Raw genomic sequence first — 17,556 nt, forward strand, 5'->3', positions numbered from 1 at the left:
TCGTATGTGTTTCGTGAAGAGCTTCTTTCCTCCCTCCCTTTTGCCCCTTCATCCTCCCAGGCCACCCTCCTGTCCCCAGGTGCCAAGGTCAGCAGGTGCAGAGGAGCTCTGTGGGCACAGCAGCAAACCTGGAGGCAGCTGGGGCAGGAGCACAGCAGGGACACATGGGACCCATCAGAGCAGCGCTGGCAAACACTGCTGCTCCAGCAGCTGGACAGTGGCCAAACACTGCCTTTGCTGGACCTGCCAGACCAGCAGATGACCAAGGTCCATGCCTAAACATGCAGCTGCAAATTGGACAAAGCTGTGCCTTACAAGTATCATACAGGCCCTTCGGGAAGGCAGCCTTAAATCTCCACAGGGTTACATCTTACACAGGTGGCCTGTATAGCTTCATGGGATACTGGTCTTAGTATTTTTTTCAAAGCTTGCTCACTACATTTATTACTGTAGTACTGACTAAGCCTCCGAACTATTTTTACAGGACCTGAACAACAGTAATCATTTAGGATCAAGTTCTGCTTGCTAAACTGAATTGTATCTAGTCTAGATCTTAAAGCCCCACATCTCTGACAATCTCTATTGATCACAGAACATAAAGGATATCAAATGGGATACTGATGGCTTAACAGACATTTGAAGAACACCAGAAGAACAAGAATTTGCTATAAGGCTTCTTCACTGTTCTGGTGCCAAAGAAATGCAATGCACTGCAATTATCTCCTTAGCAACAACTTCATTTTGAAAGGCACAGTGCAGTAAGGCAAAGAAGATCAGGTTTCTGAATGATTCGTCAATTTTTTCAGTGGCATTTAGGAACTCTGTCTAGGACCTAGCAGGACATTATGAAGCTGTATATATCATGTTCAAATAAAGCAAAACTAAATCTGGAAAGTAGCAAAAGGCTACTTTCATTTTATCCAAAAAAGACTGGATTTTACTTAATTCATAGGAGAGCAACTTATTCCAATTTAATTCTGTTTTCTTAAACAAGAAGCACTAGTATTTACTGTTGAAGCCTTTGCCTGTCACCACATACATTTTAAATAAATCACTAATGTTAAAGAAATGGGTACATTTCAGCAACTCCAATTTGCACGAAGCTGAAACTATGACCTAAATAATCTCACTATGTAAATGCTCTGAGGATAAACCTACATAATTTATCTTAAGCTCATGCAAAACCAGAAAATGATGAAGAACAGTATTCCTGACATTATTAAGGCTGGTGTTAAAAGCCACAATCTACGCCATATTTATCATATATAGGAATTTCTACCATATTTTTTCCTTCAATTCTAGCCCTAAAAACCAAACCAGTCAGTTTTACTTCTCAGCCATGAATATACCTTCCCCTCTTTTATCCCAGTAAATTCTATGGTTTGGTGGTTGGTACGGGTGTTTTGGGGTTTTTGGGGGTTTTTTTGTGGTGGTGGTGGTGGTTCTCTGGTGGGGTTTTTTTTTGGTTCATGTCAGGGGGTGTGTGGTTTGGATTTTTTTTTCTTGTTTTCTTCTTTTTTAAGGCTCTATGACAAGAAAATGATCAAACCTTAAATTAAACATCTTACTATTTCTACATTTGTTTCTTTAATTAATAAATAGGCTTGTGCTAACAAGAGACCTTTAAAATGCTACATTTTGAGACTGTCCAGACTATACTTAAAGGAAAATACATGTAGTCAGAGTTATACGAGCAGTAAGAGTCACAAAATATAGTCCCTAACCCTGTAATCCAATATTGCACATGCAGCCCTACAGACTTTATTGGGCCTATCAGCACAAAGAAAGCTTGCAGAATCCCACCATGTGCACTCTGATGTTTATTAGGTATTTGGTATTAAATTATACAGGACATATTCTCTGGCCTTTCATTCAAAAGCCTTACCTTTATTTTACATCTGGAAATTTAACTTAAATTTTGGTGTCAGAGAAGTATTAGGACCTGTGATTGTTCCTCAAATAGAACTGCTTGCACATACAGAAACATCTAGCTATTCAAGGCTGTGTATCATCTTAACCAAGGTAAATCCACTCTACAGTTAACACTTTTTAAATACTTATTCACTCAAACAGAATTGATTTGAACAGAGCACTAAGAAAAGTTATCCTCTTAGAGAAAGAATATAAATACTATTAATGCATGGGAACATATGATCACAACGTACACACACCTTCTGTGCATTAAAATGACTCCTTTACAAGCACCCCAGTAATCAAAAGGGGGGAGGTCCACTTCAGAATTTATCTTCTTTTTTTCACACTAAGCAAATGTTCACAAACAAACTTACAAGTCAGAAGACCAGGCAGTATCTTTTGCATATATTTATATGTACTATATCTATAGGAGAGATGTCTGCACGTTCAGATGATGAGGTGCACAGGCACTGTCAGAAGTGGCCTGCTGGTTTAATGTAAAACAAATTAGCACTATTTATGTGCAGAAGAGGCATGGTGCTCTCAGAAGCTAAATACTAGCTTCTGATAAAATTATTTTGGTGAAGTCTTGCTAAGCAGCAAGCTAAGGATATGTGCCTGCAAGATACAACTCATTGCTTCATTAGGAAGGACTTGCACGTTCAACGCAAACATTTGGAGTCACCTGTTCATGGCCTCCTCAACACACCTAAAAAACTGTAGACTTGTCCTCAGCTGCCAGGAAAACACCAGTAGAAATGTAATATAATTGCCACTAAGACCAAAAAAGTAACTTCAGCAGGGCTGTCCTGGCAGATCACCCCACATATGATAACTGCTGCTCAAGGAGCAGTTCCTTCCCCAGTGCTCTCATTAAAATTGCAGGGCTGAACACAGGCAGCAGAAGGGTCCCCACTGTGTCCCCCAGGTTCCACCTTGCTTCTGCCTACTTCCACACTCTTTGTCACTGGCCACCAGGGGCAGGTGGACAAGCTTTCTGCACATCTCCAGCACCAACACACACGTAACAAAGCTGCACCAAACTGTAGGACAACTGGTGCCATGCTGGGCAATACAAAGATTCTACTTTCATTTTAAGTATGATTCTTCCAAAAGGATAAACAGGTGTTTCAAGTGGGGTTTTTAGAGAGGCCTTTAGAGGAGTGTGGATGGAGAAGAAGGCATCCAGACCTTGGTGTTCCCTTCGGACCTCTCTGAACATCAGACTCTGGCAAAATATTAATAGATGTGCTCATTAAATCTGCAAGATCTGTTTCCTCCACTCTCACTAGCCACTGGGCTAGCAGCAGGCCAGAGACATATTTAATTGAGCAAGTGGAAAAACAAAGAGAGGAACAAACAACAGTACGTGCTCTACGCCACAGGCCTTGCCCTTCCCCAAGGATTCGGCTACAGTATCATCAAAACCAGGATGAAGTCACAGCTTCAGCCACAAATCAACAACTTCTGCCTTTACATGTGAACCTCATGTGCCAAAACGATGGGATCCTTATGCAGCAGTGAAAGGATGATATGGGTTTTCCCTACCTGCCCTACACCAAAACACATATGAAGAACATTGAGAACATGAGGAGAAGGCCTCAAGACCAAACTTCCAACATGGGAGAAAAACAAGAAGAAAGCACAGCTAGTGACAGAGAGGAGGGATATTTACCTGGCTCACTGACCTCTATGCGACTTCCTTTTTACTGGGAGGACGCATTTTAACTTCACTGCTTACAAGAAACTTCCCATTAGAAAGCTGAGGTTTCCAGTGCGTTTTGATTGCATTTTCCAAAGCTGCATCTCAGAGCAGAGCCTATTCCTATGGGAATACTGTGAGGCATTATAATAAATAATGAGTGTCATGGCTAGTAAAACATGTAATGCAAAAACATACAAAATTTAATTTCACTGTGTATGGTTACTTTTCAAATTCTTTGCTTTTCACATTTTCCTGGCAGACACATATAGGCACAGTCACTAATTAATATGAACAATATAAAAAAATATAAGCCACCACTGTAATTTTACTTTCACTTATTTAAGGCAATAATCAATTTTAATGAAAAAAGTCTAAAAACTAAAAACAAACTACAAAGCTGACCTGAGAATCTACAAGAAAGCTCACATTTCCTGTGTTCATTTGTGTAGAGGTGAACATGCAGTAGATAATTTAAAATATCCTGCTGTTATAACATCAACAGAACTAGAGGTTAATAAGACCAAAAAGAAAGAATAAGACAGAGAAAACAAAAGAAAAATATTCAAGAACAACAAAAATCAGAAATACACATTCCTGTCACAAAAAGGTGTTTCGATTTGGAAGACCAACACAAGACTTACTTCCACTTCCACCAAAGGCTAGGAATTAATGTTTTCAAAATTTCTTAGGAGCACCTTGTGATCCCAGGGTGGTCTTACCAAAATCCTGCCATTTTTCCATAGGCATCACAAGGGTCCTATGGCAGCATATGTAGAGCTGGATAAGCAGAATACAGGGCAGTGCCAGTCAGCACTCCTGGCTCAGAGGTGAGGAGGGAACTTCTGCCATTCATCCCTTCCCCTAAGTAAACCCCCAAACCTAAACCCTCTAAGTTCCATAGACAATAAGGTATAATCTGCATAGAAAAGTTAGAGGACTGGAGATCTGAGAGATATATTATTTCATTAAACTCCTGGGAAAAATATTTTGGATATTTATTCAAGTTTTCCTCTTGAATATTAAACAAGGAGAATGTGAGCATGGGGAATGAGTTGAGGAATCCTCCATGGCTGTGCATGTGCTGTTATTTTGTAGCTGCAGCTGGAAGAGGAAAATGCCAGAGCCAATTTTTTGCACAGCTAAGGATTATCCTAGTCAGAAAAAAAATATTTGAGCCTGCTGTTACATACTGAGGCATTGTCATGAATGAGAAAAGCAAGCACGGAGAAAATGAAACAATATCACACTGGGTTTGTATTACAGACTATAAAGAAAACCTTGGTATTGCTCTGAAGTACCAAATCACAGAATGCAATAAAGATCAAAGCTTTAGGATATACAAGAAAAATCCAGTCCACAGCTAAAAGAAAACCCTACCATCTACAAAAAGGAAAATTAAATTATTTCATTTGTGATCAGACAAACCAACAAAAGATTATTGTCCAATTTCTAGGTAGCAGTAGAACACAGTCATTGGTGGAGATGGTATTAAAAATGTTTGTCTTAAACCAACAATTAACAAAAAATCCCTAACCCACCAACTTGGAAACCCTAGGTCAAATGCAAGCCTGAAGTCCTACCTAGCAGCCACAGATGCTTTGTGGAAGCATGACAAAACCAGTAAAATGCTTCAAAAGAGAAACACAATTCTTAACAGCTTCTAAGAGTTAAGAGCTCTCTGCTACCAGAGAGCCTATAAAAATTTGGTCTGAATGATAAAAGATGCAGTTCACTAAGCAAACAGACATAAGAAATAGATAAGAAAGAAAACCCAGGCCATAAAGAATAAAAATCAATTTATTTTCCTGAATGCTGTCTAAAGGTGGAGAATTCTAGCTTAGGGAGAAGTTCACAAACATTCAAACCTTAGCTCATATGTGTTCTGTGTTGTTTTGATGCAAAATGAGATAGAGATCTTTGGACAAATCAAACCAAAACCAAGAAGCCAAAAACCAAACCCCAAAACAAACAAGCAGAAATGAAACAAAGAAACAAGAAAACAAAGATGTAAAATTTCTGTGATGGGAAAGTCATACCTGGACTTTTCACTGAATGCAATAGCCACAAAAGTAGATAAAACTGATAAAATAAAAAAAGTCAATCGACTCATTCTTACACAAAACTCTTGTACATGCACTGCTTTAGACAATTATTTGAAGTAGAGCAACCACAGAGCATAGTGGGGGAAAAACCAACAGAATTGGTTTTAAAAGTTACTTTATTCATTAGTTTCTTGGTAAAATTCGGAGTATCTGTGGATTCCCCCACCTCCTCCTGCTCCAAACAAGGCATCTCCTCTCAGAGCAGGCTGCAAATGATCAAATCAATGGAATAATGATCTTGATTGTCTTAACCAGCTCTCCATAGACATGAATTCACAAGAGAGGCAGCTTCCTCAGACATTAGTAAAGACCTTTGATCTGTCTTTGAAGAAATTTTTCTCAGGATATTTAAAACTCTGTGGTTTATTTTCATGTGTGGAGAAATGCAGCACTGAGGTGAACACTCCCACACAAATGTCTCAACAAATCTATGCTTGTCAAAAATACCCTTGAAGAAAATGAACATATATGCACTTTGAAGGTGTACATTTTTATTCAGCAGTTCTCCCTGAAGCCTCTGCTGCTTATTTCATGACTCGTGGATGTAGGACACTCCTCAGAAACACCAAGCAGCCAAAAAAACCCCGTGAGTAAACTGGAAATGGAAATAGCTGCAAGGGTTAAGAAGCTTTGGTCTCAGATACCCAGAGCAATTACTGTGGGGTGACAAATTAATTTACATTAAATAACATACCTTAGATAATCCTTGCTTACTAACCATGCATTTGTATTGAAAACAAAAGCAAGATACTTTAAAACTTTGTGGACGTCCACTGCACTTTTGATGAAAGTATCTTATAAAGTTTACTTACTTTGCATTTGCCATGAGCACCAAGCACAAGAGCATTACACAGATACACATTTGGTACACAAATACATTATTTCAAATGTCATATGCATGCGTATGAAGACACACATGCACTCTGAAATACAAGAATTACCACTGGTTTCTTCCTTTTCTTTTGCCCACAGCTGTTAGAGCTAATCACATCGTAATGTTGTATTCCTTCGGTTAGATTCTTTTTGAAGAATTGTGATTATAGGCTGCTTTTCAAAGTGACCTTGTACCACATCACCAGCCTGTTGAAGGGTACAGAAAATGACTATCACAAACACTCTGACAGAGAAAATTACCTTCTGCCAGAAAGGCAGGACCTTATTACAGTAAACATCACTGAAATGGTGCTGGTATGTAGAACTGTATATGTGTAGAGAAAGTTAACCACTTATGTCAGAGGTGTAAAAATGGGCTGAGTAAACTTCCTTCACCTTTTATTCTTACAAGCTTCTCTTTGTTATATTCAGGTTTAGCATCTTAATTATTTTGAGAAATATTTCTAAAATGAGATCTGTCATGTTGCTAAAAACATGGTGTCGTGGTTTTAATAAAAATAAAATAAAATAATAATATATGAATAAAAATATTCAATTTATAGTGGTTAGATCCTACTTATATGATCAAAATAGAACAGAAAATATTCCCATTTTGGCAGTGATAGGAGGTTTTGGGAAGTGAGAGAGAATACTATAAAAACAAGATTTTCTTTTTTTTTTAAACCTGCTATCACAAAACTCACCTTGAAATATTTATAGAATTACCACACAGTAATGGTACTTTGGCTGCATCAAGTCTGCTGAGGGCAGCAAAAGAAGTATGGGCCTAACCTATATTGTCAGGAAGACAAAAATAAGTTTCTTTTGTAGATTCCCATTTACCAAAATCATGTTGAACCCAGGGAAGAAAGGGCTCATCTGCACCTAAGCAAGCATGGAATAAGCAAAATTGGAATATTTAGGAGAGACTCATGCAGTAAGAAACTTTTCCTGTTTTTTTAAATTATACCAAAACATGTACTTACACAAAACTAATGCTATTGCTAAGACAATACTTTCACACAGGTTCACACTGTGAACCTACTAATTAATTTACTAAGTTTCAGTAGAGAGAAGGAAAGCAAAAGCCAGAAGCATAGATATTCACCTGTGAGGCACATGGATCTCACGTGATAGAGTGAGAACCGAGATATGAATGTATGAACTAGATCAGATTAATAAACTGTAAAACAAAAAACAGGGAAAACCCTCAATAGTTTTGAAAGAAACACCCTCAAACAAACCACCTCAAAACAAAACAAAAAACCTTCACCATTCATTCAGACAAGAAGGTGTGTGACTTTCCACACAGAAAATTCTGGCCTATCCTGAAACCCAAAACTTAGAAAATTCTGGTTTGGGTTTTAACCTTTTGTAAAATAACCATATGCAAGACTGAAACCAAACAGATGGAGACTCCTTCTCTTGTTCTAAAATACCTCACTTGAGTTATTGCCTGTGGGATTTACAGTAACATGTCATGCATGCAAAAACCTATTTGTTTCACAAGTCTCAATATCCTACCCTCCAGTTTCATGAATGTCTCCATAACAGATGAATCTGGGAAGGGCCAACCAAAGTTCCCAGTGTTCCTCCCAGGGACAGCCTGAGCTTACTTCTCTGCAGCAAGGAGGCTGCACATTTTGTCCAATGTCTCACCAGGGGTCCCAGCCAAATCAAGGCCAAACAGGGCAGAGAGAGGGGAAAAGGCACCTTTACAAATTTCAACAATATGTACCTTTCTACAAAAGGCATCTCTACAAATTTCAGGGAAACTGATGTCTATGGAGAGTTCAGAGATAGCCACAGTGAGGGAAAACTGAAATTATCAACTGAAACACTGAATTATCCAGCTACATAAATGTCTACAGTCCAGGTAGTTTCAAGATATTTGGGAAAAGTATGACTTTGGACACACAGTTTCTAAGACAGGAACATTTTTGTTTCATGTAGCACTATTTCATGTTTTCGCTTCAGATAATGCTGCAATTACAGAGCAATTATACAATGGAGTCAATTTACATCAGCTGAATAATAAATAACAAACCATGTTTATAATAGTAATAAATATTAAATTCAGTAGTAAATTTAATATTAATAAATATTAAATACAAACACTGTACTAAATAATGTTAGCTATTTCTTATGCTCATAAAAAGAGAAAATTCTACACTTGGAAAGTAAATTTATATAATTGAAATTAGAGCAGCTGAGTTTTATTTCTGTTTACTAATAAAAATCTGTCATACAGATAGCACAAGATCCACATTTTTTTGTTTAGAAAGAGAAGCAGATTGAATGCCAGTGCAGAGTTTACCTCTTCTAATGCTTAGACCTAGCTGATGCTATAGTGACATCTCATCACATTTTTCAGCAAAAATCTTTCTTGCACTGATCCACTATTAGTGTCTAATTACAAAATAAGTATGAAACATTTTATGTTTCATGGGACTTTAGAAAGAAAGATAAAACAAACCTAAACCCAAGGGAGCATACAGAAAAAAACCGCCAAACCCTATCAATCTTAGAGGCAATTCAACTAATTGTGTGAAATTCCCCTCTACCCTCTATTCCCAGCAGCAGAAAGCTAATGACATTCTAGGTATTTTACTTTTGATTCCTCCTTAACCTTTAGAACCCATGAAAATATGGGTTCAGAAGGTAGAGGAGGAATTAAATATAATTGATTCCTCCAAAGTGCTCACACAGCAGCAGCACATTGAAGCTACAGTTCACCTGCAGCTTGAGAGTCCTTCTCCCACTGCAATGAAACCCTTGGCTTCACACTGTGGCCTCATGGCAGGGGCAGCATCTCACTGAAAATACAGATCATCTCAAGTATGTCCAGGGTCTCACCTACTTGCTCCAGGAACTGTACACTTGTAATGTTATAAATATACTGTCAACTTCCAAGACTACCATCAACTTGGTGAAATGCCAGACCACAAACTAGGAGAGCTGAATTCCTGCGGAGGAGAGAAAAGAAGGGTTTAGCAGAAGTTGTTTCAAATTATTACCAGAGAGAAGGACAAAAAATCAGTCCATGTCTCAAAGTACTGATTTCTGAGCTGGAAGCTTTGTGGCATCCAGGCCTTCATTTCAAATTTTAAAAGACACACCCAGTTTTGCCAAAGAAATGTTGTGTGATGCATCAAGGAGCCCAAACTCTTGATTTTCTCATGGATCATCACAAAGATGTCTAGTACCCAGCTATCTGAAGAATCCTATTTAAAACAAAACTTGACATCTCTGAACAGGAGCGTACATTCCTAACCACATATTCCTATTGTGAAAAATTCAAATTTGTTCAAGGTGAGCATCTTATGCTTTCATGCTGTGCACTGTGAATGTGCGTGCCTTAAACTGCCCAACATGTGGGAAAACACCACCTAAGAGATGGGGTGAGATCAGTTAATCTGCAGAACGGGCTTAACTTGAGCTCAAGGCCACAAAACCAAGAACTCTTCACATGGCAGCTTTCTCTACTTTTCTCCTGGCACAAAATCCGGTGGGGGGGGGCGGGGGGCGGCAATGCGTGTGTGTTTATCTGTACATCTGTAGCTTGAGACATTACAAGAATGAAGACTGGATCACTAACTCACACACCAATAATGAAATGACAGACAAGTGATATAGATATATCCTTCAAAAGAACCTGGTTGAAACCTCCCACAGAGACTCAGCCTTTTAAAGATGACTGTAAGCCTGCACAGATGCAAAATGGACCTGGGAAGATCTTAGCTACCACACTCATACATCCTGCAAAACACTACAGGATTGGAAGGGGAAGGAGGAGGAGGCAACAGATGGTGGAAATTTCACATTACCAATACTGCGAGTAGCATACCATGACAATCCTAAGACGGTTCAAAAGGCATTTTACTGTCTCAAAAGAGGCTCCCTATAGCCAAGGGATGAGGAATCTGGCTTGTGGTCAGATGAACATAAATGACAACCAGCACAAAAATGACGTCCAGTTCCCACCCGTGCACTTTTCCTGTCTGGGAGTGTTCCCATCCTTGGCTGAATCCAAACTTTCTTCCCATTTGAGTTACTGCTGTTCTTGCAGGATCCCCAAGAGCTTCAGAGACCAAAATTTGACAAGATCCTGTGAGTGAGGAAACAGGCTACTAATTTATTTTCTTTCTGCTGCTTGACTTCCTGCAACTCTGCATGCCAACAGATGCATCAGGATACACAGGTAAACACTTTTGCATCAGTCTTCCCAGAAAAAAATGGCTTAATCTTGTCATTTCCCTGCCAGGATGGAAACACTTATCCCAGATTCCCCGAGTGAATAACCTGTTAAAGGTGTCTCTTTTCACTAAATTACCATCCTATGCACCAAAACAGCACAAAGTCTACTGAGAACAAGAGCACAGTTCAAATGAGATAGCTGGTCATGCCACAAACCATCCCTCTGAACAGAACATCCTGCTGGATAGAAGACACTTCAAACGGTTTTCAGGAAAACACTAACGCAGTCTACCCAAAAGGCTGTTTTCTTTGGAAGTGGGGAAGATCTACCACAAAGCAACATATTTCCACTTAGGGGAAGAATGAAAGTCCTAAGCACATTTTGTCAGAAGACATCAGTTCCAGGAAAGCCTTAGTGATGCTGTGAAATGGCCATATCCTGGGATTCTAATTATTAAAAAGACTTTTTCATGTTTTACCCCAGTTCAGTAGCTGCATATGCTGGCTTAAAGGCCACACCAGAACTGCAAAAGAAGAACAAGACAAACCTTTGTGGGACCCCTTTTCTTCTTGCCCCAGTCCACACTTAGAGTGATGGGAACAGGACTGTAGACCTCTTTCCAGAAGACATCATGTGCTTTGCACTCACCCATTACATTGGTATGCCAAGCAATCAGATCTCAATGCCTTTTAAAAGTCAGTCTGTTGGTAGGAGTCCTATCCATTTCAGCAAATCGAAAGCACTGCCCTTTAAGAGATACTAAAAACCAGTGACATAATTCCTTGCTTAGTCACAGATTTTCGGAAGAAGCAGCAAGTTCTTAACAATTCTGGGTCCTTACCCTGGGATTAATGGAATATGAAGTCCTGTTAGGGATTTTGTTAGCTCAGAAATCAATCACTGACTAAAAATGAAAACACTAAAGGTGAAAATAGATGCCAAAATATCTCTTAAAATGCTAAGATGAAGCTATCTCTGAAGGATATTTCATTCTTTCTCACGAAAGTGCAGGGATTTCAGAACCACCTGCTAATTCACTGCTGCCAAAGAGACAAATGTTTAATTTCTTTCAGAATATAATTGAGAGGGTGGAGACCAAGTTAACATCACAAAAACATTTGGTCCTTTATTCACCTGTCTCTCAAAGAAAGTATATTTTGACACTTCAGATTGCTTGTTAATCACCAAGAAAAGACAATACCTCCTTTATATGTAGAAGGACAGCATTCAGTTCAGAGATAAGCAAGATCTTGAAAAAACAGAACAGAAAAAAAACAGTAAAAAGAACAAGAACATGAACACGAAGAATAGATGCAAACTTCGCTGAGTCTCTAACTTGCAATTAATTGATTTACCAGAACATTTCAGTGTAACCCAATCTCATTCCTCTTAGAATCTGGACCCAGCCTACCAAGCTGCACAAATCTGATAAGCTTGGGTACCATCACATTGTCACTTCAAGCAAGATACCAGTGCAAAACCTTCTGTAAGACAGGCAGCTCATAATGTGAAGGAAAGCACAACAGTGCAGAACACAAGTCTTGTGCTATTTCATTAGCACAATTATGGAAAACTAATCTCTGTTAAATACCCACAGCATAGTGGTCTGTGATTTCAAGAGATGTGATGTGACTTCATGACCTGGATTCTCCCTTTCAATCTTCTTTTAATTTTGATGTAAACAATGGTACATAATGCATCTTACGAGAATGCTGGCAAGTATCTTTGCTTCTTCTGTATATATAGCTACAATCCCTGCTGTTTAGTAATTGAGCCAAAACAGATGAAAGATCACAAGCTCAACGCAGACACACAATCAACTCATTTTTAGCAATTGTTGTTTACTGTTTTCTAAGGCAATTTTTATTGTCATCCTGGTGATACAAAGAAAAAGGGCTTAAACTATACAAAAGTTTGCCACAAGATGCAAGAGTCAGCTCTCCAGGAGAAATCACAGAACCTCTGTAAATTACAAACTCTGTTACAAGAAGGAACAGTTTTTTGTTTTTTGCAAGACAGCTTTCTTGTACACAGATGCCATCATAGAATGTAAGTGTTGGTTGAGACAGATATGCAAAAAGACAAATTTTACATTCATTAATTTAATCTTAAGAACCTAGACTCACTGTTTTGAGTGCCACAAACAACATTTATGATATCATAAATTTTATGGGTCAATTAACATTTTTACATTGTGGAAAAAAAAGCCATTTGGAAACAAAATAAAATGTTGCTTACCATTAACCCTTCAAGAACATGGAAAGAGCTGCTCAAAACAGAAAATAACCCAATGTACCAAAACACACTGGTGAAAAATTTCAAATTATGCTACTTCTGTATTAAATGTTGTATTAAATGTCTCATTACAGTCAGTCCAGGGTCTAATAATATTACAGAAAACTAGCACCCTCTAGAACAGAATGGGTGTTTTTTCTGTTTTGTACCATGGTGCAAGCGCTTGAGAAGCTGATATTCTGTCCAAAATGTCAGGTATGTTTTGAAGGTGAGTCCCTTAGGTGGTGGCACATCCAGGGAGTCTGACAATTTGAAGGTGGTAAGGAGTTTCAGGGGAGGTGGATGGGATGTGTGATTTTGTCCATTTCTGAGGTCTTGCTTTGCTTGCTACACCAGCAGTTTACACTGCGCATTTGAAGATTTAAATTGCCCTTCTGTTACACATACTTACCTCCTCTGACAACCGCATTAGTACTAACAGCCTTCTGTAGACCAACAACACTATAAATAATATTGCCTATCAGTGTACAGGTAGTAAGACAGTTTAAATAAATCAACTGAGAAAGAATATGTCAATAAAGCAGGCTACTAATATCAGTGCTTGAGCCTCTCGTCAGCTACATTCAGGTACCATTAAAAAAGTGCTCAAAGTATTCTTTAGTGTTTCACTTCAACCTCTAACAATTCACATTAATTGCTTAATTTGATAAATACTTGCATTAGCAGATTCGATAGTAGGCACTGGCATTCAGGAATGTCAGAACAAAACACAGGTGAAGTGTAAGAACTCTCAAGAAGGAAAGGAAAAACTCCATCCTGGGAGATTGAAAAGATGCCACTCTCCATAGGAGCACAGCCTGTCTAGCATGTCAGCTGGCCTTCCCAAGGATCAAGTGCCTTTTGCCAGTGCAATAAGGACTGATCTACCTGATTGGGAAGTAGGCATGACAAACCTAAAAGGGAATCACAGTTAACTCTCTGCAGCTATAAAAACTGGGTGGTGGCACATGGCCTTGAAGTCAACAGCATACATACAGTGCAAGAGTAAATGCAGGGGAGGATGTCCTTCTTGGACTGTTTTTCCAAGGTCATGATTTCCAGGCACATCCAGTTCCAAAAGCCTGAAAGGGTATGAAGCTCTTTCTCACACACTGCTTTCCCTTTCCTTCCACAAGAAATGCCATATTGACATTTGCTGTCAACAAGTCTGATAGTAGCTTGATGTCCAGTTTATAGCACTGCTGCAACTTGCATGAATGAAGGGGATTTCTTGGACTGTTTATGCCTCTCACAGAGTCCTGTGCTTGTGGTGTCAAAGCCCACAGAGAAGCTCAGAGTACATCTGGGTTACTTGATTAAGCTCACAACTCCTGCACTTGAACTTAAAAGCATGAGCCTTTAACTGCACACAAAAACCAAGTAGGCATCCAGTATGTTACACTCAAAGAAAACCAACAGCCTTCTTCCCAAGTAATAACAAACTGTAAGCAAGAGGCAAAAGGTGAGTATGCTAATAAACACACCACGGTGAATAAAGAGAATCTGCATTTGACTGAAAGACCAGGATGAACAGCAACTAAAACTAATCATCACCAGCTAACATTGCTGCCAGCCTGCTATGAACAACTCTTGGTTTCCTACATGCACTATAATAAGCTCCCATCCTAACCTGATGTTGTTAATGCTTCACAAAACAGTTTCCAGTGCACACTGCTATGCAAATCTGACAAGCCTTAGTTTTCTGAGACCTGTAGAAACAAGTTTTTCTTATTAATGAGTGCTTCAAATCACGCTAGAAGATACCTCAACATTATAAAAATGTCACTTTCTTTTTTTGTAATGTTTTTGATCAATTCACCCCACTCTCAGTCATCATCCATTATGAAGCAAAAGCTACTTCCACCTCCTCTGTTCTTGCAGAAAACCAACAAAAGGAAGTGTTCTTAGCATTCAGTGGAAAGTTACCACAGTTAAGGAGTGCAGTCACAGAGTTTAAGATTTAGAGTCAGAATCTGGTGGAAGAGAGTAGGGGAGGAGGCTCCTAAAGAATTTTATCAGAGAAAGAATTGAGGCAAAAAAGCAGCCAGGAAATCATCTAGTGCCTGTCATAGACCATAATGATTTTTCTGGACTTTTCAGCAATTAGCTTGGCAGTTAAATAAGAAAAATTGTGCCTTATTTGTATTTGGAACATTTTGAATTTCACGATATTTGAATCACACGATCAGTCAATTGTTTGCTAGATGGTACCCATGACCACAATTTTCCAGCAGAGGTGGACTATAATCCATTCATTCCTTAATCTGAGTGGTGATAACCAAAACACGAGTTCCTGAGGTTAATCAATATTTACACAATGTTAGTCATTTATCTGCAAAGACATTAGAGTATGTTTCCTTAACAGTGGCACTTCAAAGGGGGCCTAGCTAGGAAAAGTCTCCCTTTTACCAGGTACTAACACCTCTAGAGTGCTGGACTCAAGCACTAAAGAAGCAGCAAGGTTTTATACTGCATGGTTTTAAGAGTGGACAAGTCATGATCTGTAAAGGGGTTTGGTTCTGGTGGTGGTGTTGGGGGAGGGAGCATTTACAATGCTGCTCACTTCTTGCAGTCTGGGTGTGTTTGTTAGTCCCTGTATTTTGCCAAACATGGATAATGCAGCCTGCATAGCTTGTAGTAGTGGAGGACTACTTTTGTGCTCTCCCTTGGAAAGACAAAGGAAAACAAAACACAGTATGGGCTGGAACACTATGAAGTGGAACAGAAAGAGCTTCCTAGAGAAAAGCTTTTGAACCTAAATCTGCCTCAGCATAGCAAATACCTACCTGAAAGGTGAGGAAGACCTTGTCACAAAATAGAAAACGTGGTTTGCAGTATGCACCCAGCGCTGCTGCTAAAGATGATGCCTTTGAAGTATCAAGGAGGGAATTGTTAAAATGGCATAAGACCAGTAATGACTCACTCCACTACAGACATCCAGTAAGGATCACAGCCCAGTCTGTTGATTTGCACAAGGTTGTCAGCTTCTGTCAAATGACAAACAGCCTTGTGCGGACAGGAGAACTACCATTCTGGAGGGAATAACGCCCACCATCAATTATAGTAATGGTTTTGTAGCCCCTGTTAGCTAAAACAATTACTTTTCTCTCCAATTTCCTTCAGCTTCAGAGATAGAAACCATGCATTCCAGAAGTAATAGCAACGAAAGCCCAACCAGACCAAAGCTGAGCCAGCCAAGGGCGAAAGACCACCACAAAGAAGAGGTTGGTTACAGTGGGAAAGGAAATGCACAAACACGGCAGAAAGAGAAGGACGATGTAGCCCAAGCCAGTACCATCCTGAGAAGTCCAAAGGCAGAGAAAAAACCAAAAAGTTCTGTCAAGAAAAGGGAGGATCTCTCTCGTGATGACTTGCTATTTCTTCTCAGTGTCCTTGAGGGTGAATTACAGGTAATGAATTGTCCTACTTTATATTCCAAATTAAAAGACACTCCACCCTCCACCCCTATTTCCCCTCCACCCACCACAAATACATGCTGCTTTTATATTAAGGGAACACCTTACACAGTCCAATACAAGACAAATATGAACTGCAGCATACAAAAACACCCCAAAAATGCAGCTATTATAGCTATCAGACATGAAACATGATCTTTACACCACAAGTAACTCTCAAAGCAGACAACTCATAAAACTTTCTAGCTGTTCTGCCCCCTTTTAAGTCTCTTGAATACAAAGTATTTGTCATTGTACAGCTGATACGAAGAACATATTACAGACCTTTAAGATATTTTACTTAATTATGTCTTATCCTCCCACTCCTATGAAGTCACGAGCTTTTACTCCCTATGAAACAGTATGTGCCACTTCACAAGAAGTAACTCATTTAACAGTATTCTAACACTTTTTGCTAGAAAAATCAAAATAGCCATTTTATTTCCCATAATACAAAGCAAAAGCATTACATGCCACTTAGCCCACAAGTTACTGGATTTTAAGAGTGTTTTTCTACCTAGAAAAGGAACCATCTGTCAAGTGGTAAATGATGCCTAACCTGGTCAAACGTAATTTCAGGAAGTGGGAACCAGATTTCCAGTGAGCAGGGAAAATATTTCTGTGGCAGGCTTATTGCACAGAAGCAATGACTTTAAAACTACTCAAGGGCAGAGGAAAAAGCAAACTGGCCAAAGGTGTAGCACATGGTGTCAGAGTTTATTACCTAGACAGTACCTGGGTAATTCCATTCTTAACATATGTGTGTATGTTTATGTAATAATACAGACATGCTTAACAGAACACACATGTGATATAAATATTTAATAGCTGCACCAATCTTTGAGGGTAGATCCAAGGCAAACCTCTACAGATTGTTTCATTACGCAAACAGAACAATTTCCATGCTTGCAAAACACTTCTCTCCTGCCCACTTGGCCTTTCTTAATTTAGGTTAAAATTCAGATGTCGCACACTTTTATATATTTACTTATATTATACACACACTCTTCATTACACATGCATGATATCAATATA

The 17,556-nt window shown here is 39.0% G+C and overlaps 2 protein-coding genes across 2 annotated transcripts in view; one reads left to right on the forward strand and one right to left on the reverse strand.

The window, feature by feature from the left end:
• Positions 1–17,556, reverse strand: part of CMSS1 (cms1 ribosomal small subunit homolog) — a 221,053-nt gene that overhangs the window by 125,227 nt on the left and 78,270 nt on the right. The gene's annotated exons all lie outside the window — the stretch shown is intronic.
• The window catches only part of FILIP1L (filamin A interacting protein 1 like), a 146,397-nt gene that overhangs the window by 52,372 nt on the left and 76,469 nt on the right, over positions 1–17,556 (forward strand). The window contains exon 4 of the mRNA XM_088068989.1: positions 16,190–16,476. Within this exon, the coding sequence (XP_087925115.1) occupies positions 16,207–16,476 (270 nt within the window). The 5' untranslated portion in view covers positions 16,190–16,206. The remainder of the gene's footprint in view (positions 1–16,189; positions 16,477–17,556) is intronic.

This window comes from Pseudopodoces humilis, chromosome 2 (assembly GCF_049639895.1).
Source record: "Pseudopodoces humilis isolate 2021_Gansu_Grassland_sample_001 chromosome 2, ASM4963989v1, whole genome shotgun sequence".
In the NCBI taxonomy this organism is placed as follows: Eukaryota; Metazoa; Chordata; class Aves; order Passeriformes; family Paridae; genus Pseudopodoces; species Pseudopodoces humilis.